This window comes from Podarcis tiliguerta, assembly GCF_965153285.1.
Source record: "Podarcis tiliguerta genome assembly, chromosome: 10".
Taxonomy (NCBI): Eukaryota; Metazoa; Chordata; class Lepidosauria; order Squamata; family Lacertidae; genus Podarcis; species Podarcis tiliguerta.
Window position 1 is genome coordinate 9,834,801 of NC_139543.1, and position 13,490 is coordinate 9,848,290.

Sequence of the window (13,490 nt, forward strand, 5' to 3'; positions counted from 1 at the left end):
TCAGGGAATCCCCAGGAATCTTTGTCTAAATGTTTTCCTTCCGTTGCTCACAGTTGCATGCTGCAATGGCACTGGGAACATGCAATGGCACTGAGGACATGTTTTTATGCAGTGTACCGCTTAGAGCTTTAAAAAGTATTAAGCAGTTCGTAGCTGCTTTTAGATAAATGCACACATGGATATTATGTGGACCAACCCTTAGTTCTGATGAAGTGAGTGGAACTGAGTAGAAGACTATGAATCACAGGGATGGGGAAAGAGAGTGTGTGAATTCAACAGTGCTGAGTTTGTATTTGGCTGTTAGTTTGTTAAGATTGTTCTGTGGGTTATGAGTGCTGTAATGCTTTGGGAATATTATAACGATTAGCCTTTTATATAGTTGTTCTGGGATTTTCTGCATGAAAGGCAGATGTTCTATAGCATTCTCCACATTGAGTGCATTGGGACGCGGGTGGCACTGTGGTGTAAACCACAGAGCCTAGGGCTTGCCGATCGGAAGGTCAGCGGTTCGAATCCCTGCGACGGGGTGAGCTCCCGTTGCTTAGTCCCTGCTCCTGCCAACCTAGCAGTTCGAAAGCACGTAAAAGTGCAAGAAGATAAATAGGTACCGCTCTGGCGGGAAGGTAAACAGCATTTCCGTGTGCTGCTCTGGTTTCGCCAGAAGCTCATTCATGCTGGCCACATGACCTGGAAAAACTGTGTGCAGACAAACGCCGGCTCCCTTGGCCAGTAAAGCGAGATGAGCGCCGCAACCCCAGAATTGTTCACTACTGGACTTACCGTATTTTTTGCTCTATAAGACTCACTTTTCCCTCCTAAAAAGTAAGGGGAAATGTGTGTGCAACTTATGGAGCGAATGCAGGCTGCGCAGCTATCCCAGAAGCCAGAACAGCAAGAGGGATTGCTGCTTTCACTGCGCAGCGATCCCTCTTGCTGTTCTGGCTTCTGAGATTCAGAATATTTTTTTTCTTATTTTCCTCCTCCAAAAACTAGGTGCATCTTTTGGTCTGGTGCGTCTTATAGAGTGAAAAATATGGTAATTGTCAGGGGTCCCTTACTTTTACCTTTTTCACATTGAGTGCAGCTCCCAGACTGAATAAGGTTGCTCACCTCTGCATTACAAAACCACCCAGTTTTACTCCCACGTTACAATGGGGTAAGCTTGTGTCTCAAATCCAATGCTAGAGGAATAACTGCTACCTCTTAACCTTAGAGTTCAGGGTACTGTCCACATCCTCTGCCCACATGCAGAGTTTCTTAGACATTTGCATTCAACCAACCATATGCCAGGAAATAATGGAGTTCTGTGTCACCTCACTTGTCAAGAACTTAACTGTGAAACTACCCCTTGGTGGTAGTCCAGTGTCTCTGTAGGGTGGCCTGATTACATCAAAATAACAGGATGCTGAATTAGACGGAGTGCTACTTTGAGCCTGCATGATCATTCTCGAATGGCCAACAATATATTTTCCCCTTTAACAACTTAGTGTGGGCCTGCCATTTGTAAAACAAGTCACAAAATCTTTCCCCCAGCCAGACAATTTCTCTGCAATATTGACTGTGGTGCAACGCTTTGTTAAACGCTGCAGCTGGGAAAGCAAGAAACAAATAACCACATCTAATCAGAAACTTTGCTAATTTCCAATCCGCTGCTCTGGAGTTCATTTGTTATATATAGATTCTGGTGGCAAACAAAGGCTGCGAGGGGGCTTTCTGCAGAGAGAAAAGCTATTAGAATGATTAAAAACGCCATTGTTTTAAGCTGCAGTTCCTCCTGAAAGCAATGCAAATTGCTGCGTGGAATTTGTACAGCCCCCAACACAGCCATTCTTCTTGTTGAGCGTGTTCGATTTTTGCAAAGAATGAGGTGATTCGATTTGTTTTCGTTTGAGGGCGGTGTTTAGTAGGGTGATTTAGAAATCTGGTGTTTGTGTTGGGGTGTGTGTGCTTTAATCTAGAAATGCACTCTTCCAAGCAAATGCATAGCGAGAATGTGCTTTATTTCCACTGAATGGGCAGCAGAGCTCTGCCAAGGCACGAATGTGGGATTTTGTGAGATGTTTTCTTGGTGGATTGCATTCTTAATAGAACAGGCAATTGCAAGAGAGGTTGGTAAGCACTTACTAACCAATTGGTTACTTGATTTATTATTAGTTTTGTATCCCACACTTCTTCCAAGGAACTCAAAATGGCACACATGGGCCTACCATTTCCCCATCTTTCCCCTCACAACAACCCTGTGAAGTAGATTAAGCTGAGAGACCATGACTGTCCTAATCTTATTATTTATACTCCGCCCATCTGGCTGGGCTTCCAGCCAGACATTAAAAACATCCCGATACAGGACTGCCTTAAGATGTCTTCTGAAAGTCAGATAGTTGTTTATTTCCTTGACATCTGATGGGAGGGCGTTCCACAGGGCGGGTGCCACTACCCAGAAGGCCCTCTGCCTGGTTCCCTGTAAATTCGCTTCTTGCAGTAAGGGAACCGCCAAACAGCCTTTGGAGCTGGATCTCAGTGTCCGGACTGAATGATGGGGTGGAGATGCTCCTTCAGGTATACTGGGCTGAGGCCATTTAGGGCTTTAAAGGTCAGCACTAACATTTTGAATTGTGCTCAGAAACATACTCAGAGCCAATGTAGGTCTTTCAGGACCGGGGTTATATGTCTTGGTGGCCACTCCCAGTCACCTGTCTAGCTGCCGCATTCTGGATTAGTTGTAGTTTCCGGGTCACCTTCAAAGGTAGCCCCACGTAGAGCACATTGCAGTAGTCCAAACGGGAGACAACCAGACCATGCACAGTCTGTGGACAGCTAGGGGCTCAGCCAGCATACCAGATGGAGCTGCCCTGGACACAGAATTGACCTGCGTCTCCATGGACAGCTGTGAGTCCAAAAGGACTCCCAGACTGCATAGTGGGTCCTTCAAGGGCACAGTTACCCCATTCAGGACCAGGGTGTCCCCCACACCTGCCTGCCCCCTGTCCCCCCAAAGTAGTACTTCTGTCTTGTCAGGATTCAACCTCAATCTGTTAGCCACCAACCATCCTCCAACCACCTCCAGACACAGGACATTCACTGGTTCTGATTTAAAAGAGAGGTAGAGCTGGGTATCATCCGCATGGTGATGAACACCCAGCCCACTCCCTCTGATTGTCTCTCCCAGCAGCTTCATATGGATGTTAAAAAGCACAGGGGAGAGAACAGAGCCCCAAGGGGTCTGAATACTCACCCCCCAATACCACTTTCTGGACCTGGCCCAGGAGGAAGGAGTGTCCCCCCAGCTCCCAGATGGTCCAGAAAGATGTCATGGTCAATGGTATCAAAGGCCTATGGCTCAGTGCCCTAGACACTCCACCAGGCTGGCTTTTTGAGTACAACGATTGATTGCATCCATAGTCCATCTTGCCTTTGACTTTCCATGGTTCATGGAAATGTAGGACCATGGCAATTTATTTTTGGGTAGACAATTTATTATTGGGTATTTATTTTATTATGTCAGTCTCAGGACTACTCTTTGTGATTATGAGCCCAGGCTGGATACAGCATAAAAAGCTTTAAATTATAAAATCACTTATCTCAAATGTGCAATCTTGGCAACACTTGAGCACCCATAATTTCATAGCTGGCCACATTAAGTCAACCCCCTACAAAGGCCTGAGTGAAGAAGCACATGTTTACCTGGCACTGAAAGGTAAACAATGAAATTGGCAGATTGAGGGAAGGGTGTCCCACAAATATAAAGATCTTAATACATGGGCTGGCTGGAATAGGGAGAGGTGTTTGGGGTTTTAATCCAACAAAATCATCCTGTTAGCATGTTTTGGCGTTAGTAGCTTGCTCTTAAGTACTCTGTTTTATTGTTCGTTTGGGTTATATTTTTATAACCAAAGTCAAGAGGGGCCCTATAAATGACACTGGAAGAAAACCACTAAAAAATGTATCCCCGTCAGAATGCCACGTAATGCTTACAAAATACATGCCCATTTATTTATTTATTCATTTGTTATTGTAAAAATATATATTTAAAAAATCCAAGTTAGCTTCCTAGGAGATAAAAATTTCAAAATATGGGAGGCTCTAAGACTCTTGAGAAAATCATTTTGTTGTTGTTGATAATCTAAGAGACAGAGGAACTTGGAGGAAAATTCAGAATGATCTAGAGAAGGAGGAGAAATCAGGATGTGACCTTGGAATGATGCTTTGATCCTTTGCCACATTCCAAGTCTCTGTGATGTTTGGACGATCGGAATCCTGGGCTGCAAAATATAAGGAAACTATAAAATGGTCTTAGAGGAGAAGGTGTTTTGCAAGTTGTCTGGCTCCTGTCCCTTGGACGGGTTTGGCTCATTTGAAGGAGCAGTCGTGCAGACGTTGGCATTTCAAGCAGAATTGCAATGCGCAGCAATAAATGTTCCTTTGGGTTGTTTACAAAGAAGCAACGGCAGGAAGTTCATAAAGAACCCAGCCAAGTGCAAATGCCAGTTTCATGAATACTGTCATGATTTATCCAAGAGTCGCCATCAAAGTTTTACAACTGTGAAAGTTTATCAAGCTCCCCAGCTGTCCAGAAAAGAAAAGCAGAGGGGTGGTAATGCCTGGAACTATTGTAGAAAGAAAGCAGGTTGATGTCCTCAGGAGAAAATTAAATGGAACAAAGCTTTTGAGCCATGTGAACTTTTAATGTTCAGGGAATAAGTGACCATGTTACAGCAAGCCACACTCCTCTGCCTTTCAGTCATCCATGAAATGCTCCAACTAAATTAGTTATATTCTGCCTCCTAAAAATAAACCAAGCATTCCCCCACCCCACTGTATTTATTTTCCAAGCTGGCTCACTGTTCCATAATGATTACGCTTTCCACTGGTGTTGTGGACAGAGAATGCCTTTCTGCACGTCTTCTGTATGCTGTTAAGTTCAAGAACCAGTCAGAAAGGCAGTCTTCAGCCTGCCATCGCCCCTCCTGGGCTCCTGAGTCAGTCTGTCTTCCTGATGAGAAGCTAAAAATAGCAGCATATCTTCCTAAGCCTCCTGTAACAGGGTTTGGAACGAAGCACCTGTTTTCGGAAGGATATTTACAACAGCAAAACAAGGTACTTCCCAAGCGAGGGAGCTGTCATATACTTAAAAATATATGTGCTACATCCTTTGCTAGAAACCTCATTTTGGTTCCTATTTCCTGCAGACCTTTGGGGAACCAGCAGCAGTAAGGGTGAACTTTAGAGGAGAGCCACAACAAAATCTTGCGCTCTATCCTCTGTGCTACATGCATCCACTGCCCCAGACTTCAACCTGGGTCTTCCCTCTTCCTCCTCCTCCTCCTCCTCCTCCTCTCCGTCCTGCTTTCTTCGTCTCCAAGATCTAGCACAATGTTTCTTCTCTTCAGCCATTTTGGAGTGGATCGTGCTGTGAGTGGGTGGCTTGACTGACCAGTCCCTCACTTCTATATTCCACTCCCCACCTTTTCTCCATGCCAGCGCACACATGCACAGCCTTTTTTTGTCTCATTTTATCTTTCATTATGTTATGTAATTCTGCAAATCTGCAAGTGGTGCCATTTTGCCTACAAAACCATTAGCACACATACCCCCCCCCCCCAGGTTCGGTGTTAGAGGGAGTGACAGAACAAGGATGAATACGCTATCTGATTGGAGTGGATCCTCTCTTGGGTTATTCCTTGTGGATCACATTGAGATGTTTGAGATGGCAGTTTGGAATAAGATAATATGAGAGAAAGAGAGAGGGAGAGGTTGTGAGGTTAGATTGAATGGGCCACCATTTTATGAGCTTTCACACCCTGTTTTTAATGCGATGGAATCATAATCTTGCAGTTTTCATTCAAATCATGCCAGAGACTCAGTTGTACAGTGCACATTGTATAGTATAGTATAGGAATAAGGGAATTGCCATGACAACTTCAATAATAAATGTCAGCGTGTAGTGGTGGGCCCTTCAGATATAACTGGTGAAAGGAAACAATTGTATGATTCCTGAAAGTATTTATAGGAGTGTTCTGTGGGCTAAAGCAACAATTGAAGAGTTACAGCCCACATTACCCTGTTTCTGTTGTTGCTTTTTCATAAGTATAACATTGCCCAATGGCAAGAGGTTTGGACTGGAAGCTGGGCATTTTCAGCCGTGGAGTCCTTGTGAGGTGCTGAGCACATCACCCACATCTTGGCTAAATTTGCAGTCAAATCATAATGGATTGTTTCATAGAACTCTTGTGAGGATGAACTTAATAAATACTGTGAAGAGTCTTTTCACAGTATATGTTATGTACTGAAGTTCTCACCCTGGGCCAGCAGGGGGATACTGTAGATAGTTATGCAAATGAAGGATCAAAAGTGACGTTCAGTGATTGGATAGTTTTAGAAAGTTGTTACAGTAACGTGGTACTGGAGCTCTATATAAGCAGGCTGACTGAGCCCTTCAGTTCAGTTGTGTCCTGGCCTGTGAATAAACAAGAGCTGTTTGAAGAATCGCTGTGTCGTCTGATATGTTCACCCACAACTTAACAGTATATATGTAGTCAGCGCTTTTTTCCCTTAAAAATGTTTAGGGATACTCTCATTTTCCTACCCATATTGAAATACTGCCCCTCAGTGAGGCCAAACTTAGATTCACAAAATGTTTAAGGGTATGCGTACCCCTGCGTCCCCCCCAGAAAAAAGTACTGTATGTAGTTAATAGTAACTTGCTGACTAGGCCTACCCAATAGTTCTTAACAGAGCTTTAGAGATTCTTCATGTTCTCATAAGAGGTTTTTGCTTCTTTGCTTTTAAAATTGAAAGATGGTCGATACAAGCTCCTGAGGATATATTGTAGTCGCTTCAGCAACAAGAACAAACCAACAGCTAATGTTTCCAATGACATATGCTTCAGCTGTCGGTGAGAGGTGACTCAGGAGCGAAAATTGAAAACTACTTGTGCTAGTGCAGTGATGGGGTAATGCTTTCCCCTAAAACATTACAAAAAGGTCACCCTTCCACTCTGTTACCTCAGTAAAATCTCTGGTTCATGCCCTGGTTGTCTCTCAGGTAGACTACAGCAATCTTCTCATCTCTGGTCTTCCATTGTCTCACTTCGGTTCTCTCATGTCTATCCAGCATTCATGTGCCAAACCCCATCCACCTTTTTCATCACTCTGGCCATGGGACACTCTTCCTCACATTGGCTTTGCTTCTCTCCCTGCATCTCTCCACACTTATATCCCAAAACTTGTCTGCAGTCTTCACTCTTCCAACTCCACCATCTCAAGGTCTCCAGCTCCCTCAAAAGACTCTGCCTTTTCTTGTTCCGTTGTTGTTTAGTCGTTTAGTCGTGCCTGACTCTTTGTGACCCCATGGACCAGAGCACGCCAGGCACTCCTGTCTTCCACTGCCTCACGCAGTTTGGTCAAACTCATGCTGGTATCTTTGTGAACACTATCCAACCATCTCGTCCTCTGCCATCCCCTTCTCCTTGTGTCTTCAATCTTTCCCAACATCAGGGTCTTTTCCAGGGAGTCTTCTCTTCTCATGAGGTGGCCAAAGTATTGGAGCCTCAGCTTCACGATCTGTCCTTCCCGTGAGCACTCAGGGCTGATTTCCTTCAGAATGGAGATGTTTGATCTTCTTGCAGTCCATGGGACTCTCAAGAGTCTCCTCCAGCACCATAATTCAAAAGCATCAATTCTTCAGTGATCAGCCTTCTTTATGGTCCAGCTCTCACTTCCATGCTTTGTAAATTTGAACTGCCTCCCAAAACACATGTGGAGCTGACTCCATTAGTACCTTCCAAAATCCCCTCAAAGACCAGCTTCTGTGAAGCCTAAAGGCATAATTCCCTACTTCCCATGTCCTGTTGTAACTCAGCCTATAACAAAGCACATATTCTCCACCCCCACCCAGGTTCATCAGTCTTCCCTTCTCTTCCTTACCCCTTCCCTGCTTTTCCTGTATCAGATTGTAGGTTGTAAATCCCTCAGGGCAGGAACCTGCTCTCCTATACTCTGTAAAGCTTCATGCACACTAATGATGCTACATAAATAAGCAAATAATTTTTGCCAGTCATGTGGGTATGCAGCTCATAGGTTCAGAAGCTTCTATCGGCATGTATGTAGGTGGTTTGCGCTGTGAGATGCACATTTTATAGCTACTAGGTACATCAAAGACTGGAAGCAATTGGCTTCTTTTCCCCCCAATCCAGAAGAATTACTTTGTCACTCGCTGTTTGTTCACAGTAAGCATGTTACAATAGCTAATGATCGCTAATGTTCACATAATCCAGGTACAACTGGGTTACAAAGATAAATAAGGAATTATCGTCTTTCAAAGACAAAGTTCATTGTGCTTTCTTGATGGGAGGTTGTAAGTCATATGGAGCCAGCCACTGGAACCCACACAAATAAGGCATTTGTCTCAAATTCAGCAAACTCTGTTCTATCAAACTGTATGAACACCATCTCTGAAAGGATGTAATACAAAAGCAATAAATAGCCGTGGTAATTGAGTCATTTTGGGTGTGGAGAACATTCCACTTAATTCATTCATTGGTTAATTTGATCTTCCACTTCATTTTATCAAAGCCCCTAATAGCAAGTAATTTCTGTTAAGAGAAATGCCAATTCCACGAGGTCCTTTTCCAGACAATTTGGTTTAATTTATTGTAGCAAGTCCACAAGTTGACGAAGGCAGAGAGAAGGCCATACATAAATACACCGTTCAAGTCAAAAGGTTTGTCATAGCCCTGGTAACGACCAGCGTAATGCGGCAGGCTAATTTGAATGTGCCTGTGAGTAACACAGGGGATTTAGCCGAAATAAATATAAAAGGGCCATGAGAGGAAAGAAGGCAAAAATAGAAAATCAAAGGGAAAAGAACCTTCTCTGTGCTTTGATCAGGTCTGATGTGTCCTAATTTTTTCTTCTAGCTACTGTCAGTTCAGGGAGATGGTAGGCACCTCAAATCTTAATGGCCAGCCAGGAAAGAAGCCTTCCTTCACACACACACACACACACACACACCAGATTATGGTTGTATGCTCCACTGTTACGCTGAGGGGAAGGAGTGTAATGGCAAATTTTCATAAGTGGGTCAGAGTGATAACCCTGGTTTATATCCCCATTGCAGGGCAAACAAATGGGCTTTAAGAAAGCGTGTTCTCCTTCAGGGAGAGCACGTGTTGCGGTGGGGTCTACTGAGCCACCCCTCTGTTACCAGGCAGGGTCTCTAAAGATGGCCTGGGGCAGTGATTGGTTCACTGGGTTGCTGGGGTAAAAGTTATGTTGCAATTTTGGTGGGAGGGGTAAAAGGTTTAAATACTCTGCACACAGCCTTGTACTTTCTCTTTTGCTGCGTGCAACGGATCACCCGCCCACCCGCCCTAGAGTAAGGGGTTGTTGCGTTGACCTTGCTATGCCTGTCATGGGGTCGTCTGCCTTTGAGCAGGGGCCTGGTAGGAATTTTTCCACCTGGCAAATTGGCTGGCTGGGTGGTTTTTGCCTACTGCGTAGCAAATCGTCACAACTTGTAAGGTTGTGGTTAGGCATTGGTTATAAATTGGTGGAGGAGGGGTTAGGATAGGCTGTGCCTGCCCCTCCATGGTTGCTGCGGAAAGGGAATTCCATTAAAGGAATCCTGGGGCTTGCCATCTTTTCGTCCAATCCCTGGAATGGGACTAGGGCCGGCAAGCCTTCGGGGAGCAGGCGGGTGAGAGTTGAGGGTCTGTGTCTCAGCTCCAATTCCGTCCCGACTTGCTTTCCCCCGCACTGTCTTTCGGTGGTGCCCGGAAGTCAGTTCTGTCCCCAGGCGGGGGGACAGATAGTCTTAACCAATGCCTAAACAACCACTCACGGTTTGTATTTGAATAAAGTTGTGGCCAAAATCATGCCAAAAATCTTAAACAAAAATTACGTGTCTGTTGTGAGTTATTTGGGGGGTGGATTGGGGACCTCGACACGCAAACAGAATTGATTATTGGTGTTGCTTATTAAATTTACATACCACCCTTCATCCAAGGATCACAAAACACAAAATATGTACCATAATAACAAACAAAAACAATACCTCCACACACAGTTCAAATGGCCATAGATTAATTAATTTTAGTCAATTAACTGATGGAGTCACTGAGGTGTGAGGGGGGCATCCTGCGTGGTCCGGGGGGGGGGGAATTTACCTTACTTGGGAGCTGCCTTCCCCAACTTTGGGTTTTGCTAGTACACACTTTTATACCATACATTTGGAGCACTATGATGCCACTTTGAACAGTCCCCACAATAATCCTGGGGGCTATAGTTTGTTACAGGTGCTGAGCTTTGTTAGGATACGATATGCGATATCTTTATTGTCATTGTCCCATACAGAACAATGAAATTGAAAAATCTACATAAGACATTCAAAACCCCCTAAAAACTCTGAAACCCCATTTTAAAATACAATATAGTATAGAGGCTCCTTATGCTGCATTTAGAACCAGAATTGCATTTGGGTAGAAACTGTTTCTCAGGCGGCTAGTCCTGGTCTTTATAACCCTATACCTTCTTCCAGAAAGCAGAAGCTGAAAGAGATCATTTTCGGGGTGCGTACTATCCTGCACTATCTCTGTAGATTTCTTATGGCACCTGACAGCATAGATTTGATCTAAGGTGGGAAGAGTGCACCCAATTATTCTCTCTGCAGTCTTTACAACCCTGGACCTCTATCCCCCCCCCCCCCCGGCTAGAGCTACAATTCTCAGTTACCTGTGAAGAGGGATTGGTTTTTAAATCACTCTGGTGACTGTAGTTCTGTGGGGAACGGGGCTCTCCACCATCAACAAACTTCATTTCCCAGAATTATTTGGGGGAAGCCATGACTGTTTTTAAAGTTGTATCACAGTGCTTTAAGTGTGTAGTGTGGACGTGGGCCAAAACGACCAGCAAGGCAGGAAGGATTGGTCCAGTTGTCTGGGCAGTGGAGATGTCCTGTTTGCAGGCATCTGATTGGACACTGTGAAAACAGGATGTTGAATTTGATGGGCCTTTGTTCTGGATCAGGGGGGCTTCTCTTATGTTCTTATATTCACACACACACACACACACACCACTTCAGAATCAGGGCCCTGTGACAGCTTAGTGTGCTCCCAGTGACATCACTGCATTGCCACAACTTTGCCTACCATCAATTGCCTCATCTAAATTCTCAGCTGGATTTGAACTTTAGCTTTGTTCCTTATTGCTGAAAATTCTAAGAAAATTCCCAACCAGTAGGAAACACGTCAGAAAAATAAATGCACCATAACAATGGGGATTCAGTATGTCTATGTGCATAAGTGCTTATTCTTAGTGACATTCTAAATGTCACCATGTGCGGTGTGTGTGTGTGTGTGTGTGTGACCCACAGGCATCAGAAGAACTGGCAGGCAGATCAAGGAGTGATTTTGTTCCAAAGACCACAAATTGTATTCGTATTTCTTTTAGCAATGATTTTTCTTAACTTACCTGTTTAATTTTTAGGTATAACCTTTCAAGTGTGTTACTGTCTGTGACAGACGCCATAGTTTGTATCGGGCTTAATGAAATTTAATATCTAGCAAAAGCAACCGCATCACATTTATGCTTGCTCTTTTTTTTTTTTACATAGGTGGGACACGTCCCTTGCAGATCTGGTGTTTTCCCAGCAATACCTGCGCATTTCAACCAATGTCCCGTCCAGTTCTGTGTACGGCTTTGGTGAACACCAGCACCCATCCTTTAAGCACAATATGAACCATATAACCTACGGGATGTATTCTAGAGACCAGTCTCCCAAAGTAAGTATTTCAATATTACATCTTGCACTCCGCACCCAGAAAGAGCCTTGTGCCTTCTAAACGTCTTCTGCCATTTATTAATAGTAGCTTTTAGTTAGGCTTTCCCTCACACATTAATCCAAGTTATTAACTATCAAGCACCACATTCTGCTTCTCTGGGCAGTTTTGGCTCATTTCACATAACCCTTGGCCATCTCAGATGAATTGTAGGCATATGTTGATCATTTTTTTTTAAACATGAGTTATGTGCTTTTTAAATTAAGTCCATTCATATCCTCCAGTGCATCCTGATAGTTCTGGTTTAATTTGGACACTGTCCTGAGGAATTTAGGAAAACCTAAAATGGGGAAGAGGTCAGAGAGAAGAGAGGTGGGCAGGCAGGAAGTTGCATAGGGTGATACTGATTTTTAACGCCAATGTTGATGGTTCCTGAGGAACTTAAAGGAAATCAAATATTTTATTTTATTTTTTAAAAATAAGACTAGCAAAATTTTAACTGAAGACTGTAGAACTTCTTAGGAAGTAGTTATGCCTGTTCAGCAGCCTAGACACTGTTGCGATAACCATACCTAAGTAAAGCAATAAAACTCAAACTAGAGGTGATCATTATTATTATTTATTTCAGATGAATGCAAATCTGTATGGAGTTCATCCTTTTTACATGTGCATAGAGACTGACGCAAACGCTCACGGTGTACTGTTCCTCAATGCCAACGCACAAGGTAATCAAAGGTTAACAATTAAACAGAACTGTTTAGACTGCAGTTCTTTTAATAATAATATATTTGGCAAATAATTTCCCTTATTGATGTAATTTAGGGATGAAGCATACCATGTCATATTACTAAGGTAAAGGTAAAGGTACCCCTGCCCGTACGGGCCAGTCTTGACAGACTCTAGGGTTGTGCGCTCATCTCACTCTAGAGGCCGGGAGCCAGCGCTGTCCGCAGACACTTCCGGGTCACATGGCCAGCGTGACAAGCTGCATCTGGCGAGCCAGCGCAGCACACAGAACGCCGTTTACCTTCCCGCTGGTAAGCGGTCCCTATTTATCTACTTGCACCCGGAGGTGCTTTCGAACTGCTAGGTTGGCAGGCGCTGGGACCGAGCGGCAGGAGCGCACTCCGCCGCGGGGATTCGAACCGCCGACCTTTCGATCGGCAAGTCCTAGGCGCTGAGGCTTTTACCCACAGCGCCACCCTCGTCCCCCTGTCATATTACTACCTGGAACCAAATCCTATTGAACTCCATGTAATTGGATTTACTGGTGTGTATGTGTATGTGTGTGTGCCTAAGGTGCACGCTTAAAGCCTCTTTGTACGCTGGAGAGGTGTTGCACATGCATGCATGGATTCCTGGGTTTCCCCATTCACTTCACAGGAGGAGGGGAAACACATGACAACGTTTTTGTATGTGAGGAGCTCCAGCCATTCAGGACTGCTCAAGACATTGCTGTCTGAGGGAAATGACAAATTGGCGCACACACCATTCTGAGTACAGGACAGGCAGCTGGCTCTCATGTCAAAACAGACATGAGATTTTCTCAATGACACTGAAGCGGTGCAGACCCCCTAACTTAGGGGGTGTAGGGCATGTGACAACCCAACACTTCCCTAATGCTTCTCACCACCCAGCCTCTATTGCTGGAGGTGGCCACTTCATTCTACCTAATAGACACGGGTGGCGCTGTGGTCTAAACCACTGAGCCTCTTGG

At 44.4% G+C, this 13,490-nt stretch overlaps 1 protein-coding gene and 1 long non-coding RNA gene across 2 annotated transcripts in view; one reads left to right on the forward strand and one right to left on the reverse strand.

The window, feature by feature from the left end:
• LOC310658049 (sucrase-isomaltase, intestinal-like) overlaps nucleotides 1–13,490 on the forward strand; it is a 92,005-nt gene that overhangs the window by 18,868 nt on the left and 59,647 nt on the right. The window contains exons 5-6 of the mRNA XM_083399585.1: nucleotides 11,608–11,776; nucleotides 12,402–12,498. Of these exons, the coding sequence (XP_083255711.1) occupies nucleotides 11,608–11,776; nucleotides 12,402–12,498 (266 nt within the window). The remainder of the gene's footprint in view (nucleotides 1–11,607; nucleotides 11,777–12,401; nucleotides 12,499–13,490) is intronic.
• The window catches only part of LOC310658302, a 35,015-nt gene that overhangs the window by 12,443 nt on the left and 9,082 nt on the right, over nucleotides 1–13,490 (reverse strand). The gene's annotated exons all lie outside the window — the stretch shown is intronic.